General features: G+C 46.8%; 1 protein-coding gene across 3 annotated transcripts in view; it reads left to right on the plus strand.

The window, feature by feature from the left end:
• EXOC3L4 (exocyst complex component 3 like 4) overlaps positions 1–17,426 on the plus strand; it is a 28,383-nt gene that overhangs the window by 861 nt on the left and 10,096 nt on the right. For 2 of the 3 annotated variants that reach the window (XM_027674025.1, XM_027674027.1), the window contains exons 2-8: positions 1,091–1,484; positions 4,879–5,530; positions 8,460–8,577; positions 9,600–9,725; positions 10,974–11,074; positions 13,061–13,159; positions 15,318–15,432. In XM_027674025.1, the coding sequence (XP_027529826.1) occupies positions 1,148–1,484; positions 4,879–5,530; positions 8,460–8,577; positions 9,600–9,725; positions 10,974–11,074; positions 13,061–13,159; positions 15,318–15,432 (1,548 nt within the window). In that variant the 5' untranslated portion in view covers positions 1,091–1,147. The remainder of the gene's footprint in view (positions 1–1,090; positions 1,485–4,878; positions 5,531–8,459; positions 8,578–9,599; positions 9,726–10,973; positions 11,075–13,060; positions 13,160–15,317; positions 15,433–17,426) is intronic. The other variant, XM_027674026.1, reaches the window with a different exon arrangement.

Here is a 17,426-nt window from a genome sequence, read left to right on the forward strand (position 1 = left end):
CATATTTCAGTCTCTGAGCTGGACAGATCTGAGACAGGCAGTTCCTGGGTCACCTCAAGCAATAGCTGTTTCTAATGATTTGAACTGTTCACTGAGCTGCCCTGAGCCTGTGCCAGGGAAACATGGCATTTTCCACTCTCAGCTCTGCAATGTACAACGTCTCCATGAGCGGGCTCTGTTAACTGGTGACCTGATGAGAGCCCTTTGCAGGGGAAGGAAGGCAAAATCTCTCTCTCTTCCCCCTTCACAAACATCTGGGCCAGCCCTCAGGATGGGCAGAGGGGAATTAGTCTGTCTGCAGCAGGGCAGGAGTTGAGCAAGTGCAGAGGATGTGATTGCAGCCCAGCAGAACTGACAGAAGCACTCCTGTTGAAATCTGAAATCTCCTGCAGCATCCCCTGCAGCTCATGCAGAGCTTTGTTTGACCTCAGAGATGCCCATTCTTGGCATGCTGGGATGCAGTGCTCTGAGGCAGAATGAGTGATGTGAATCCCTTCTGCATTGTACAGCCTCCTGCACTGTAACCATGATGATTCAGAGTGCAGAGATAGTTGTGGTTTTAATGGAAGGGGCTAGAGCAGAGCTCGGATACCCGCTGGGGACCACTCACCCCTGGGTCACCCCCAGCAGCAGCAGGACAGAAGTAACAACACAACCCAAAGTTGCCACATTCGCATCAGAAAGTGGCAACACCCCAGTGAGACTAAGGGGGGATCATCATTCCTGCGTGGCTGGAAATCCACCTAGAAGAATGGAAAGTAAAACCATACCTTGTTACCAAGTGAAATGGTATTTTTGCACAGGTTTCAGCATCTCTGATGGTTAATGATTCCTTGGTGCAGGAGAAATAGCTGCCACTTTCCTGATTTAGGAAGTTAAGTGGAGCTTCCCAGAGGACCAGGTGCAGGCCAGCATCTGTTGTCTGTGGGTAGAGAAATTGTTTCAGCAGCTGCAGGCTACAACAACTTTCCCTATCCTTGTATCATGCACAGGAAAGGAATGAGCCAGATTTTCAGTCCAGGACTGACTTTGGAGACAGAGTAATATTCTGTTAAGAACATCTCTAATTCTGCTGTTTTGTGCATTTCAGTGATTACCATCAACCTGTTTGGTAAACCTCTCGTTGAAAGACAAGGAAAATAGAAATATGGAGTTAGACCAAATGACCGTGACCTCAGAACCAGCCTCTCCGACGAGCAGTGCCGGGGAGGAAAAGATGGAGGTTACTTCCGAACTGGGCAGCCCAACTTCACACAGCAGGGACAGTGGGTTCTTTGAAAGAAGTATTAGAAGGTTAAGCATCCGGAAATCAAAACAAAGTCTGAACAAAGAGAGTGGAAAGGAAGATACTGGCACTTGGAAAGGAAAAAGACTTCTGCGATCATTCAGGAGATACGAGGAGAACAAAACCACGATCTGTAACGGTGTAGAGAAGATTAGTGAAAATAAAGAAGCAGAGCCCATTCAAGGAAAACCTCTTTCAGGTAAGAAGCAAAACCACCAGTGTTATTTGCTTGGCAGGATTAATGTAACCTTGAAGGTTACATTAATTTACAGTGTGCAAGTGTTGGTCCCAACAGAGGTGATAAAGAACAAGGTATCCCATCACAAGGGAGAGACAACTGCACCCCTTGCACGGACTCGTTGGGTGTTACCTGGCCCAGGCTGGGCAGGTCACCTGCTGTCACTGAACATGCTGCTCTGTAGCCTCCACTGCATTATTTCAACCATATCAGCAACCTACCCATCAACCTGTCAGTGGACATATCGCCCTTCATACATATCAGTTACCAATCTGCTGACCACAGTTTAGGAACTGCTGGTCTGACAATACCTAGAAGTGCAGTGCGGACTATTTCTACCCTATTGCCTGCATTGCCCTTCTGGGCAATTTCTGCTCTTCAGCTCTCAGACTGATGGTCCCCTGACTGTGCTCTGTAGGTTGGTGCAAGGCCTTGATGGGGAATAAAGATAGTTTGGCTGTGATCTGGCTTGGCATCTCCGCTTTGGTTCCTAATCCTAGAGACTGCCTTGCAAAGACACTTTCACAGATACTTTGCTCTCTTACACTGACTTTCCACCTGTCCTTCTCACAACAGCAGTGCTGCAAGTATTTGTTGTTTGTCTTCCTCTGGCTGGTTACTCTCATGTGTTTTGTCAGCATTATGTAGATAGGTCTTGGTCTAATTATAATAACTACCTATAGCATAGCTCTCACCTTTCCCCAAGTATGGGCAGACTGCAATGACTTTGATCGTGGTTTGAGCACCGCTTTACTCCATCTTTTCAAGAGAGAGGTACTAAAATGCATCCACCTGGAGATAGACTGAGGTGGGTCGACATGGCTTGACCTTTCCTTAGGCTAAATTTCTAGAAAGAAATTCTTGATCTTCTGCATAGGGTGCCACAGGGATCAGATAGATGGGCTGGCATTGTCTCGCTGCTGTAATGTGCTCTACCTCGCTGTGAAGTTATTTACTGCTTTGCACTGATAAATTCTGAGGTTGGTAAGCTGGATCTGAGCCCATCTCATGAATTTTGCTAGTCTGATCTCAAAGGGTCATAGATGAGAAGAAACAGCAAATGTTATCATAAGATTTTTCATCTCCTGCAATAAACAAACTGAATAATTGCACAAATAATGCCCATTCTCTGCTCAATAACTTGTGTTTGGCCTGGACTAGAGCAGCTCTGTCAGAAATGCATCCCATCCTGAGATAAGTATGGCAAGTGATGGAGACTCCACCATGTGCACCATTAAGCTGCATAATAGTTAATTGCCTTTCAATTGTCTTCCTTCAGCCACCAGCTGGCTGATCTTGTATTGCTAAATTAAAGATCCATTTAGCACCCAACATCACCTCCCTTAATAATTATCCTAGATGGTGATTAAATGGTGTTTTCTCACTTTGATAAACAGAACAGAATGTATTCCTCCAGTCTCTCACTGCAATCATTTGTATAAAAACAGGTTTTATATCAATTTATCTAGAAGAGACTAAGTTAATTGGTACAATCTCCCTCCCTTCCTGGTGCAGAAGCAACTGTAGCACCATATAGGCACTCAAAGACTTATGTGTTCTATGATGTATCAATAGTTGGGATATGTGGCATATTTCTGTATTTATACAGATACTCTTATGCTACACAGATAATTTAGTACATACGGTAAAAAACCCATGTGCAGACAAGCCCAAGGGCATAAATTACAGGCTATGAACCAGTCCTTCATATCTTCTTTGAGTACTCTCCAATTTTTCCTTATCATTTAATATGTGTATGTCCCAGAAGTAGTGGTCACACATGCCTAAATAGGACCCTTTCCCTTCTCTTTAATATTTGCCCAGTATCACAGTTGGATCTCCTGTTCAGAGCATCTGTTATACTGCTGGAGATGGTGAGAGCTTCCCAAGGTCTCCCAAAAGCTAACAGTGCATCTGGATCTCCTCAACACATGGCAAATACTTCCTGTCTTAGTGGCAAATAGGCAGTGGTTCTTGCATGAGCAAGGCTTTGTAAAGTAAATGTGAAACTCAGTAGACCTCAGTCACTTTGGGGGTAGCAGTATTTGGTGACTTTCGCCCAGCCTCAGCCAACACCAGCCATTACTGGTAGTGGGTGCCAAAAGCAAAGAAAGTAGGGAAAACCCATGTGAGACCTGAGCAGCAGGAGCACCCCAAACCTACAGGTTTGGATGCCCCTCCAGTGCACACACCTCCCCAAACCACTCAGTGCTTGCCACTTGGGAAACAAACGTCACTGGTGCAAGAAAGTGCTTGGCATCTGACTGTAGGTTTATATACAGGAGGTGAACAGCCAAGTCATCCAACCCTGAACCACCCCAGGAGGGCAAATTTCACATACATGGCATACTTGATGTTTCGGTCTTTATTCCGGGACACCAGGACCACCATCCTAGAGAATCTCCTCGCTCCCCAGCCAAAAGATTATTGCAGGTTGCAATAACTGCAGAGCTAAGAAGCGGTGTCTTCTGGTCCTCCAGAAGCCCCTCTTTTTGATTGAGAGGAGGCTGAGGACCACAGGCATTCATAGAACATCTAAATGTCTGGAACAGGTAAGAGGCATCTTACCTGTGTCAAGAAGCCAGTTCTGTGATTGACACAGGCTGCAAAGGGTGGCCAGTCCCAGATGGGCCAGTCTCTGGCTTGCTGTCTCAGTCCCTACATCTCAAGAGGAGAGATCTCATTATGGAATCACCAGAAACTATCTCTGCATTTTGTTCAGCCTCAAAAATGCAGAAGCTAGTTAGCTGTGACATTAGTTGGATGTATTTTAGGAAACTTTGATAATGCACAAAACCAAAAAAGGAGAGAAGCCTGGGGTTTGGCCAAGGTTACATCTAAACAAGAAATGCTCCAAAAAATGTGTCAGGAGCAGTGCTGAGCACACTGGTATGCAGGAAACAAGGACAGATATGCTAAAGGAAATCCTGCTGGTATGGTATATTCTGAACTGTTCCTGGTGCCAGTCACACTTCATCTCCACACAAGCAGAGAGGCAGAGACAGAGGTGGTTTTATGCTGCCTGAGCCCCCAGTATCCCACTCTGCAGCCTCATGAGCCATTGCTTGAGGTTTTCCTGCAGAGCTATCATCAGCTTTTTGGATATTTCCTACCTCTGTAACCGGCACTTTAGAGATGTGGCTCAATTTGCAGTGATTGCATTCCCACTGTTTTCCTCTCCTGTCTCAAACAGGAGCTGGAGAGGTCGAGGGGGTCAGTCTCAGGGGCACTGCTGGGACCTGACCACTCAGAGCAGCCTTCTGCAAGCCTCCCCATGGGGCATTTTGTCCTGTTACCTACCTGTCAATAACCTAACTCCTGCTTTGTCCCAACCCCTTCCCCTCTCTTTCTGCAGTAATGGAAATCAATGAACTTATTCAGAAAGGACAACTCTTGGAAGCATTTGCAAGTATCAAGTTATTGGAAGATGAGACTATCTCTGAACGGGATGCTGAGAAATACAAAGATAACCCACAGGAGCTTTTACGGAAATCCAAGGATGTGGATTTGCTTTATAACTCCATCAGAGATGCTATCCAGTCCATAGTGGAGGGAACGCTGGAAGCTTCCACCGTAGAGGAAACCATGCTGACTTCCATGGTGACTTTAATTGGCCATGAAGAAGCAGCTCATCCCAACACAGACGAAGCTGTTCATCCTGGGTCAGACTTGCTTGGCAGGCCCAGGAAGTGGAGGGAGACGTGGAGGGAAGCAATCAACAAGAGTGCTGAAAAAAGAGTCCTGAAGGCACCCATGGCATCAAAGGAAGAAGATAGTTCTTGGCTTGATCTCCACTTAAACTTCCTCCAGAAACTCGTGAGGGAAGATTTACTGAAAATCAAGTTATCAGTAAAAAAGTGCTATCCCGAGGAGTACCAGGTGTGTGACACATACGTGGAGGCTTTTCATAAGGCCATTGCCTCACATTTGCAACACCTCTGCCAGGGACTGCTGGATTTCAATGAACTCTACACCTTGCTCAACTGGGTGGCCAACACCTACCACAGGTAAGCTGCTGTGCTTGTCACAATTCCTCTGCCTCCTCCAGAGAGTGGCAGGGCATTGGGGTACTCCAAAAGCACTGAGCTATTCTGCATTTTCCAAGTGAACAAGAGAGACACAGTGACTTCTACAGTGGAGCCAGATAGCAAGTCTGTTAATAGGTGGGGACAAAGGTTTGTGGATAAAGCACTTGCTGTTTTTTAAAGATCACCCCCTACCTCACCCCCTTTTTCCCCTCCCTGTCCCACTTGCTGTTCCCACATGGCAGGAAGCTCCTCCTCACAGCTCAGATAAACCTGCTCCTTTCTGCAGATACTTTGCAAGATCCAACAGCTGCTCAGTGACTTTTCCAGGCACAGGGAGGGACGTGTGGGGGAGATCTTTTTCCTGTTTAATTAAAACTGTGATGCATTTGACAATGGGCCACGTTAACCCCCATGCATAGGGTCAGAGTTCTCTTGAGGAGGTGCCAAGACATCATCAAGTGGAATTTTTATCCACATAAAAACAAAGGCTCTGTCTTATATGTGTCTGCTAGTTGAACGAGAGGTTTCTAGAACCTCTTAAGGCTCCTTGCAATTCAGGGGTGACTAAAATATTCTAGGAGCTGTAGGGACATAGCAAACACTGCCCTCAGGGCACCCTGGGTGTACAGGCGGGAATTTTTTGTAAAAGCCATAAAAACTGTGTTGCTTGTACAGCCAATGAAGACATCTTAGATAGGCACTCACAGAAGGTCCATGCATTGAGTGTCAGTGTCCTCAGTTATTTCCTGCCCTACACCACAGACCATCACCCCAGCCCCAAAGAGCTCTCAGACTAAAACTCAACAGAGATACACAGCGAGGTGGGAAGGAGATGAGAAGCAACACTCACAGGAGACGGGCCTGGAAATAAGCATGTGAGAACAGTCACGTCAAAGCAAAATTGTGTCTGTCCCAGTAGCTGGTCTCCAAGAATGGCCTGAACCAGATGCCCAAGAAAGGGACAAATGCAAAGCAATTGACAGCCCTCAAAAAACCCCCCAAAAAACAACAAAGAGGGAGTGAAGGCAGGAATATCAGCACTAAGTCAAACAGTGGGCAAAAATGATCAGGGAGGGAGGCAGTGGTGGAGCAGGGCAAGCAACAGTACATGGTTTCCCAGAGCACCCCTAATCTGAAGTAGCTTTTGGGTAAGAAACACTCGCACTGCAGGTAGTCTTTGTTTTGAGCAGCCCTCAACATATTTCTTCTGTGAACTTGTCCAGTTACTCCTAAAACCCTATTTACAGTGTGGTGACCATGATGATGTGTGTAACCCCCTCAGCATCATCAGGCCTTACTGATCTCATCTGGAGGGAAATTCCTGCATGTCCTCAGCCCCTGGGAACTGTACTGCACCCCAGCATTGCAGGAGAGAGGGGAAAGAAACAAACTTCAGCAGCCAGGTTCTGCATGAAAGAAAAATGCCCCCCCCCATATTTCTTTAACTAAGCTGTGAAAAAGCTTATTAAGAGGTTGCAGCTGTTTGGGACACTGTTTGCAATCACCTTGATGGTTTGGGCTGTTTTAATTTAATTTAATTTAATTTCATTTCATTACTCCTTGGAACCCGTTCCAAAAAAGAAGAAATCGTCTGACTGAAACTCATTATTGGTGTTACAATTCAAATTAATGAAAAAAAAAGAAAGAGCGGGGAATAAGCTCCTCAAGTATACACTTGAGACAGTCCTTTCAGTTGTGGTGGAGAGTCTGTATTTAGATCTGTGATGTCCGTTTGAATGAGCAGCAGACTCTGGCAGCAGTGGGGTGTGCAATGCTCCACATGTGCAGATGTACCTCTCTGGGAAATCTAAACCATGACTGTGGAACCATTGACTCCAGGACACTATCAGCAAGCTGAGCTTATTTTCTGCTGAGCAGTCACTCTGCACCAGGCTGACCTTGTACAGTACAATCCTCACTTGGATCCGAACCTGACTGTGGGCGCAGTGCTGGTTTGGCAATGGGAACCCTTTTTTCCTGAGCGAATGAGCAGGCCGTGTGTAGGACATCACAGCTGTGTTCCCTGGTAACCAGGTGACTGCTTGAAACTTAGGCCTTACCTTCATCAAGAGCATAAATATTTTCTTCTTTCCATTTTCCACCTTCATCACCCTGCAAGATGCAATGCCTCCACGGTCCGTGGCAGATTGCAAGAGCAGCACATTCAATTGTACAGGCTACTGACATGTTTCTTGCCCTAGAGGGAGAAACACAAGCACTCCCTCCCTTTCCCTGCTTCCAGGCTAATCAGCTGGTCTGAGTACATGTCAGTCCAGAGGAAAGTGAGTGGTAATGGTAAAGTCGTGTGTCAGCTGAGCACACTTTGGAGTCAGACTCTGTAGCTGCACATCCACCCACCACTTCCATCTGCGGGGGACATGGCTCGTATCCCAGGCATGGGAGCACCTTCCAGGGGCTGCCCTGCACGGAGCAGGTCCTGCTCTTCCACCTTCCCTTGCTCCAGATAATGCACAGAGAAGAATAACAGGCTGATAATGAGCCGTGATGTGATACGGGAGAGGAGCCAGGAGGATCGGCTAGCGACAAAGCAACAAGCTACTACAGGAATTACCCTGAAAGGCATTTTGCAAGCTCATAGTCGAATGAATCAGCTTCAGGTTGTTTATTTTAAAAAGTAAATTCTCATAGCACTTTTCATGTCCAAACAACTCAGAAGTCTCATGATTTCTGAGGTGGGCTGGAACCTCACATCATTTTGGGTTTGAATAATTAGGATTGTGAATAGCAAGGAAAGATTTTCTTGTTAAATCTTGAAAACAGGCATCACAATTTAAGCTTTAAATATATTTCTCATGGCTTAATAATTACGTAGTTCATGCTGCATGAATATTCCATCAGTTTATTCACACTCTGAGGCAATATAATTTGTTCATTTGAATCTTTCCAGTGAACTCTTTCTGGGTCACCCTGATCTCAAACCAGAGGTTAAGACAGAAAACCTGTCCCTGCTGTTAACACCAGCTGACTGGGATAAACTGAAAAACAACTACATTGCTTCTGCAAAGGTAAGAGCTTTGACCTAGTCCCCACACGCCCCCTCAGGGAAGGTACAGGAGCCCCAGCCTCCCTGGCAGGGGTCTTGGATGACTGTGTTGCAGTTTCTAGCCCCACCAGGTGCTGAGTCCTGCCACCACCACACAGAATGGCCTTTAGTAAAAAACAAGAAGGTCCTGAACACCAATTCAGGGACCCAAGCTGAGTCAAAGGGACTGTACCAGACCCACACAGTGTGGCAGAGGCTTAATGAAAGGTTGTAGCTGGGCTTTATCAGATTGAATGCACTGCAAAGCCAGGTGTAAAGGCATTTTAGCTGCTACTGTCACTGTGTGGGATCTCCTCCAGCACATCTGAGGTTTGCTACAGGCAGACAACTTTCAGCATCCCCACCAGAAGACACCCCCATGGTTCATGTCCTCTGAGGAAGCTCCTTCTGCAGTTGTTTTTCTGCAGTCCTTGCTGGCACCCTTTGTAAGACTACAAGCTTTCCTGGCTTTTTGCTGTGCTCAGTCATTTTCTTGCAAACCATTTCTGAAACAGGGCACTGATCAAGGTGAGCTCAAGGTGCCCAGCTGAATGAAATCAGTATTGCTCCGGCATGCTGGTGAAAGATCACTGTTTCACCAACAACAAGATTGATTTATCAGCCAGGACTGAACAGTGCTGCTGCTTACTTTAGTGGCTGTACTTCTGGAGAGGACCGGTTTGATCTTTAATCCTGACCTGGTGCATTCCATGTGCTGGAGGACTTTGTAATCAAGCAAACAGCTGACATACTATTTCCTGCCAGGAGAATGACTCTCCTTTGATATGAGAGTACCTTGCCCACACACAGCACAGCTCCTGATTTCTCCTGAGATCCTGTTTAGACTGACAGGACTGGAGCAACACCTGTGACTCTGCTTACCTTTCCATGCTGCACACGTGAACCTTACACACGTGACAACGGAGCAAAATGCAGTGAGCCGCTGTATTCATGTTTGCTTCCTTATCCTGAGTTGCATGTTTCCTTCCTATGTTTAACATTTAGGAGAAAATCAAAAGTTATTTTGGAAACATCCTGAGACTAGAGGTCACAGAGAAGTGGGAGAAGGAAGTTCATTCAGAAGTGAAGGAAAACCTCTACCACGCCTCGCTCTCCTTTGATATTCAAACGGTATTTAATTAGCTGGGGTAATGTTGGGGGGGGGCTCTGTGGCTCCAGGGAAACTGGATTGTTACCTTCTGGGGTGGAGGTACCGCCTCCTGCCATAATTTATGTAAGTCACGCACTGGCAGAATACATTAGAGCAGAAAATGCCATTTATTACAACTTCTGGCTCTCCCGCTTGCCTTCTAGCTGCAAATTAAACCTGCTGTCAATTGTGTCAGCAACATAATAGGCAACTGATTTTAAAGTCCCTAAGCCTCTTTGATTAGAAAGAAGAAAGAGAAAGTGAAAAAAAAGATAGAAAGAAAAGGTTTGTTAGAAAAAAAACCTTGGCTTAAAGAACAATTTTGTCCCGGGGCTGTGGAAACTGTGGAAAGGCCGTAGGCAGTAACAGCCACTCCAATTTAAACAGTACAAAAAACAAAAGCTCCTACCAGTTTAGGGACTACAGGGTAATAAATCCAGGAGGGGTTTGGATTCATTCTCCTCACTCAATTGGTTGAGTCACTTCAATTAAATAATACTAACAAAAAGGAGAGGGAGAGAGAAAGAAAATCAAAGAGTTTTGCCTGCTGCCGTGACTATTTTTCCTTAGAGAAATATTACACATTATGTGATCATGGGGAAGGCAGGTCTGAATTGGATTAGCAGATGGATAGGAGGCCTTGGGAAGCACCAGAATAGGACTACAACATGCCTCACTCTGGAGGTGCAGCCAGGACTGTGGGAATGGGAATCCAGGAGGAGTCCCAGTGCAAACAAGGCTTCAGGATGGTGCCTGACCCTCCGTGCTGCCCTGTTATCACTCCTGAGAATGGGACTTGTGTGGGCCTCTAGGGATGGGACTTACAGTCATCCTTATCATGGAGTCATACCTGGGAACCACTCAGCTTCCCTTGGGCTTTGGGTTGCCAATTGATCCCTCCCACAAACCCCCCAAAAGAGGAGGATGACACTGGGGCAGGTCGGATCTCCAGCCAACACAGCCTCTAACTCACACTCAGACAGCAAAAGGACACAAAACCATTAGGGATGAATGATTATATCACAAATCAATTGGTGCTTCTTGGCCCATTCTGCATTATAATTTTTAAAACTGCCAGAGAATAATGAAAATCTCCTGGCAACAAGTTGGCTGTTTGCCCCTTTGCTAGGCGAGCCATCCTTACTAACCAAAGCTGCATGAGATCCTTGGGAAGGATGTTTCTCCTGTGCCTGTCCCATTCACTGGAGCTTTTCTGTGCCCTTTTCTAGATCATTGGGGAGCACATGAAGCTATCTGGAGCTATCAGCAGAAGCCTGGAAACAAAAATGCTTGAACTGTGCATGACAGAGCTGCTTGAATTCATACCAAGGTCATCACCACTCCTGGCAGTACTTTCTTTTCAAATGAGTCTTGCACTGGTAAAAACACAGGGAAAAGGTCTGTGCACAGGACCAGATGCTGGCATCAAGCGGGCATAGGTCTGCTCTTGGGAGAATTAAAGATTACAATGAGCCAAATAACGAGCGAGCTGCAGAACAGCCTGGAGGGAGTCATAAATAGACCCAGACAGACTCTTGCAAATCTTAGAATCTAATGCCAGAGCTCCAGGAAGGAGCTGCTGTCTGGAAAGGGATGGTGCCACTGTGATCACATCCATCCAGGACCTTTGTGCGTTGGATGCTGCTTCAGCATCCAATTGCACCTTGCAGCTTCAGCCATGAGCAAGCAGCAGTTATGGACCCCTCATACCCAATGCCTGTTTGCCTAAAAGATTATCTAGGTGTGCTAGGGTGAGTCATGCTGAGAGGGTTTTCTCTGACCTCCCATATCTTTGGGCATAAAAATGGATGGTGAGACCCTCTCTGCTACACCTGGGCAAAACATACAGCTGAGCTGCCTTATGAGTCTCTTCAAAATTCACCCACTGTCCAAGGGAGATTGCTGAAATAATGGGTTTTTGTTTGGTAGTCTCCGCGTTGTGGCCTCAGATCTTACCCGCTGCAACATGCTTTGGGAATGCTCCAGAGAGGGTTTTAGGCTTGCAGAGGGTCCCAGCACAGTGACACATTGTCTGATCCCTCTGTCAGGGCTGTGTTTGGGATGTCCATGGATGTTTGCTGGAGCAGCAATCTGCAGAGGAGAAAGGCTGTTTGACATGAATCAACTATGAGCGAGACTAAAAATAACTTTGCATTAACCTTTGAAGTTTCCCACCTCCGGCAGGCACCCAGTGTGCAGTTTGCTAATGCAGGAGCATGGGTGGGGAGCCTGAGCACTGCTTTCTCCCATCATGAACCTGGGGCATGGCAGGGGTCCAGACTGCACTGAAGGCAACACTTTCCCTTCTAAACCCTTATCTCTAGTAGCCCAGTGGTCTATACTTCTCTCCCATGCCCTGAGTGAGCAGGGTAGTTCAAACCAGCTATTTGGCTTTGAAGTCTGCCTGGGTTTTCGAGCAGAAACAAGGCAGTGATGTTCTGGCCTTTTCTTTCCCTCATTTTTCTTATTTTTCTCTTTTATTTCTTTTTTCTTTGTTCTTCTTTTCCCCTTTCTTTTTTCTCTTTTTTAATTATTTTTTCTTTTACTTTTTCCTTTTATTTTTTTATTGGGTTTTTTGTTCCTTTTTTAAAATGCTCTACAATCCAAACCAGGGCAGCAACAGCTCTCAGATTAAAAGACCACTGAAACTTAAGCTTTTATGGAAACAAACCTGAGATACAAATGCCTGAGGCCAGCCTAAGCAGATCCCTTTACCCTGACAAAGAATGGGACCATCAAACAAAGCCTTCCTGAGCACACAGCTTCCTGTCATCAGCACAGACTTGTCTGTAAAACAGCTGCAAAAACCATAGAACCTGTGCTAGACAAAAGAAAGCTACCTGACACTGAGGTTAGGGGGAAGAAAAGTCAGATGTGCTGCCCTGTTCCTATTCACCTTCTGTTGTAAAATCAGCCCTCAGGTAAATCCTTTGCCTGTGTTGTGCTTAAGAAGGCACATAATATATTGTCCCAAAAGCCAGCAAAATGAAGGTCCAGACTTACAAGCCTGAGTACCACAGCCGCAATTAAACCCTCAGCATGAGGAAAAGTAAGAGTTGGCCTGCCCACATCCCTGGCATCTCTCCAAAAGTGCTCCATACCTGCTCAGGCGAGTGCATCCTAAACCCGTAATTATCCGCCATCTACTTTCTTCCAATGCACACACATGTTGTGACAACTGGAAAAAAAATGTCTGCGTACAGAGGGGACAGGTTGGGCCAGCCACGGGTGTCTCCTGACATCACCACGTACACAGAAGATGAGCCATCCTCAGTCCCCCCACTATTAAGTGTTACCTGAGTGTCTTTTCTTACAGGTTTGAGAAGGAGTTTGAGAAGGCTTGGAGCACTGCCCAGGACAACCCCATCTTTGCACCCTGTGTTGTTGCCTACATCAACAGCTTCCACGACCTAATGTAAGTCCACTCCCCCTGAGCTGAGATGCCATGTTTTTGGGGTCTGGGAGGGTAACAGCATTTGTAAAGGAAAGATCAAGGTCTCCTTGGGGTGCCCCGCTGGGTGCTCAACCTCCAGCCGTTCTAACCTGACAGGAGGATTTTCACCAAGGGATGCAAATAAAAGTCACAGGCGTGAAGAGACAGAAACACGAACAGATGCAGTGCTTGCATGAAAGTTTTAAACTCATTTTCAGCCTCAGAGGAGGGGGTTTTCCACGTTTTCTTCTGGAGGTTAGCAGTATAAACCCAGAAACACGGTCTCAAGGCTGCCTTTGGCACTGGGCTGGAGGAAACTCTATGAAAGCACTGAACCTGAAAATAAACCCCTGCCATTGCATCTGGCAGCTGGAACTTCCAGGGTTTTGCATGAATTAGTTATTTCAAGCCATGTGTTGAAAAGTGCCTCTGATGAACAGGTATCATCAGTGCTGACTATCAGAGATCTGACTATACCTCTCCCCATAAGTAGGATGGTGCCAGCGAGCGCATGTCCCAGGGTCTGGTCCCTCAGCCCAGTGCTGCGGCACATGATGACCTTGCACATCCCACTCTGCAGCCGCTCACACAGCTGCCACAGCCCCCCCAGTGCCAGTTCCACGGAATACTGGTGCTGTTCATATGCCTGCCCCAGGGGGATGGTCTGCAGCCACGCAGGGACATGGCCCACCAAGGCCCAGGGGCTCTTCAGCATCTGGAGTCATCTCTGTGATGCAGATGTGGTGCTTCAGAGGCCAACCCAGCAAAACAACACAGGAATAATGCGTGGGCTCTGGCCATCAAAAAGCTTGGGTTGTGATCTCCAGCTCATGTTGCTGCATTGCTGCCTGGCACTGCCTCCGGCGGGGATGCTGTATGCCAAATGATACTGAGGGGATGGAGAGGATTTCGTGTTCGGTGTCTCACAGGAGCCGACGGCTCCAGCCGCAGTGAGCACTACCGTCGGGAAGTCTCTAGATGGCACGGTCTCTCCAGCAATGCTAACCTCGCCGAGGAGCTGGCTTTCACTGCCTCCTCCTGACCCCGCGGAAAATTGCTCTCCCTTTCCCTGCTGGAGACTGGCGAGAGGGTGAAGGGAGACGCCAGCCCCAGGCAGGGAGCTGGCAGTGTTTGGGTGGCGGATTGGCTCTGCTGGGTTTATTCCCGAGTCAAGCTACCTATTCATCAGCCTGGGGTGATGAGTGCTGGGCAGAGCTAGATGACCTAGCAGCATGATTTTTTTGCATGCTGGACCCAGAATTCAATGGGAGTTGCAGCCCTGAGCTCCAGCCTGGCATGACAGGGATGCTGTTGAGTGCTTTATAGTCCTGCCTGGGCAACCCCAGACATATAAAGTAGCTACTGGGCAGAGGCAGGAACCTCCCGCTCTCTGTGGTCACAGCAGTGGATATGGCACATCCATGGAAGCTCGTCCACCACTGGTGTTGCCTTGCTTCCTCAGTTCCCCCACCACCCCACCCCCAAAGTGTGTCACAGCGGGACAGGGATGGAAAGTGAGAAGAAAGACAGGAGCTCACAATGCCCCCAAAGCTCACACACACACTGGGGAATCCCTTAACCTCTCAGAAGTTGTGTTTTCTTCCTCATGGGTTGAAACCTTGCAGAAGTACGCACTGCCCTTAGGAAATTCCACAGGTTTCCATGCCCATAGTCCCCATCCTAGCTGCTGATGACAGATATTGCATGGAGTGACTCAGACGGGCTCTGAGGGACACAGGGTCAGCAACTTTCCCTTCTCTGGCTTTATTATTTACTTCTTTCTTCACCCACAGCCCCTCAGTGCTCTCCCAGGTACTTGCAGATCCTTTAGCAGAGGTGTTGCTCAAGTGAAAGAGCAACCAGCCTATGCAACTGCTCCGCATGGCTGCACCATCCTGCTTGATGAGGAAATCTGAGGGGTTTTTAAGCACAGTCACAGCTATGACTCATTTTCAGTGCACAGGATTGTGCAAAAGGAGCCATTACTTTGACCCATAAAGTGTTTCCAAGAGGAAGTACTACAAACACAAGTTTATTTAAATATAATATCCAACATGCCAATCCAGATAAAATGCTTAGGGCACTGTAATAGTTTACATTTTAACATCAACTCACTGGTGTTCTCTCTCTCTCTCTCTAGGTCAGGGTTAGAAACAGAGTTTAAAGTCAACATTGAGGAACTGCAGAAGATTTTGGCAGCTCTGACAAGGAACTTCACAAATATTTTTCTAACAAAATTAAGAACAAAAGCAGAGGTAAGAGGATCTTGTCCATGTTATCTCCTCAATGTAAGGGGTATGTGCAGGACCACTGCAGAAGCTGAGAGCCATTGTCCTTCCCTTGTCTCACCAACTAGACCTCATTTTGCAGCTCATGACATTATGGTCCCTCCAAAATGCATCAAGCCTAACACTCCTGTAGAAATCCTCCTTAACTCAAAGCAACACTTCCAGCATCCTGGGAGCTTTTTGCTTTGAGCAAGGATACCTTTGTCAAGCTGTTTACAATAATCAAAAGAAAAGGGTATTTAGTGGCTTCCAGTATCTCAGGCAAAGCAGTGGGGAAAAACTTTACCCATAATGAGGCACAGGGGAAGTCAGCTGAACACCACCAATGAGACATTTTTTCTTCTACTAGAACATTTGGATTTCTCAGGACTTTGATTTATTCTTACTGATTTGTTGATCTGCCACCATGGTCTGTAAGCAGCCTCTTCAGACAGGACAGAATTAATTCTGGTAGAGGTGATTTTTCCAGGCTGTTCCCATGGTGAAGAAAGGCTGATTTTTCCAGCATGAGGATGCTAAAGCTCTGGTATCAGCTGATAAAGCTCTGATATCAGCTTAACTTGTGTTGAGGCCTAAAATGCAATGCGATGTGCTGCAATGAAGTCTGTGCTTCCCAGGTGTTGTAGATGGGACTTTCTGGTCTCAGCCAGCTGAGGCCCACTAGCTCTAGCTGGTATAATACAAGAGATGAGGCAAATCAAGCCTTTGGTCACATCCTTTTTCACTCAACCTCATTCACTTTCTAAATCCCCAAACATAACTTTCAGAAACCAAGGCAGTTGTGGGAACTGATGCAACCTAAGCCCAGCCTGCCTGGCCAAGGGGACTTTCCAGTGACTGCAGATCTTGTCTTGGAGCCTAAGTGGCAGACAAGGAAAGGAGTCAAGCCAAGGCATTGAGCAAGAGACCCAAAATTTGAGAACTGAGAGAGGCCGAAGCAAAGCATTTCCAAACAGCCCTTTTGGCACTTTGTACCATGATCTGGTAACCACAGCAGTGTTGGATCAAGGGTTGGACTTGGTGATCTTGTAGGTCTTTTCCAACCCAGCTGATTCTATGATTCTATGATTCAGCATGCTGGGAGCATAGCAGGAGAGCACAAGGAGGGGGAAATAATTGGGAAGGAGATTGCCAGGAGTCTAAAGCCAGAGATCTTGAGAGCTAAGAGGAGAAAAGTACAAAGAGGATGTGCCAGAGAAGGGATATTTTGCATTTGGCCCTTAGGGGAGTTTCTTCCAGAAGTCTTTAGCAGATATTGCTGTGTTTCTATGTGAAGGCACATTAAGTCTAGGGACCCAGCAAGGACAATAACCCACTGAGAACACTTGGTCAGAGTACCTTGAACCCAGGACTGATGTGAGACAGTGCCATAACTCCCATGTCATCACTGACCATGAGGCATCAAGCTGGAGATGCTCCCAGCTGCTATTCCCCTCCCATCACATTAGGCCAAGGAGCAGAAGGAAAATCCCAGTGAGACTTCATGCAGGTCTGCAGGAGTACAGATAGCCTCCTGGAAGGACTGTGAACATGAGGAGCTTGATTTCCTTGTGGACAAGGCTGTAGGGGTGATGGATTACTGGGCTAATTTCCAACAGATTCACTCCCAAGTGACCTGTCACTTCCATAGCTGGTGCAAACCCAAGTAACACTAACATACACAGCTGCACACCACAGCTTGTTCTAGTCATGCCTGAGTTTTCTGTGATTAACATTCACATCTGTTTCTTCACCTATGCAGTAGGGATACAAATTCATTTACCCAAAGAAATAGAGCTAGTGGATCAGAAGGTGGCACAGAGAAAAGAAATGAGATATCTCAAGTAAGCCTTTAATGCCAAAACATCTCCTGCTCAGGGAGTGATGCTTCTCCTCTCTGCACTGGCGTGCCTACCCAGAAAAGGGAGACATGAGTCTGAATTCCCTGGGGTGGAGAGAGAATCTCACCCTGCTCTGTGCTC

Source organism: Neopelma chrysocephalum, unplaced genomic scaffold (assembly GCF_003984885.1).
Source record: "Neopelma chrysocephalum unplaced genomic scaffold, ASM398488v2 Primary Assembly neopelma1_24, whole genome shotgun sequence".
NCBI lineage: Eukaryota > Metazoa > Chordata > Aves > Passeriformes > Pipridae > Neopelma > Neopelma chrysocephalum.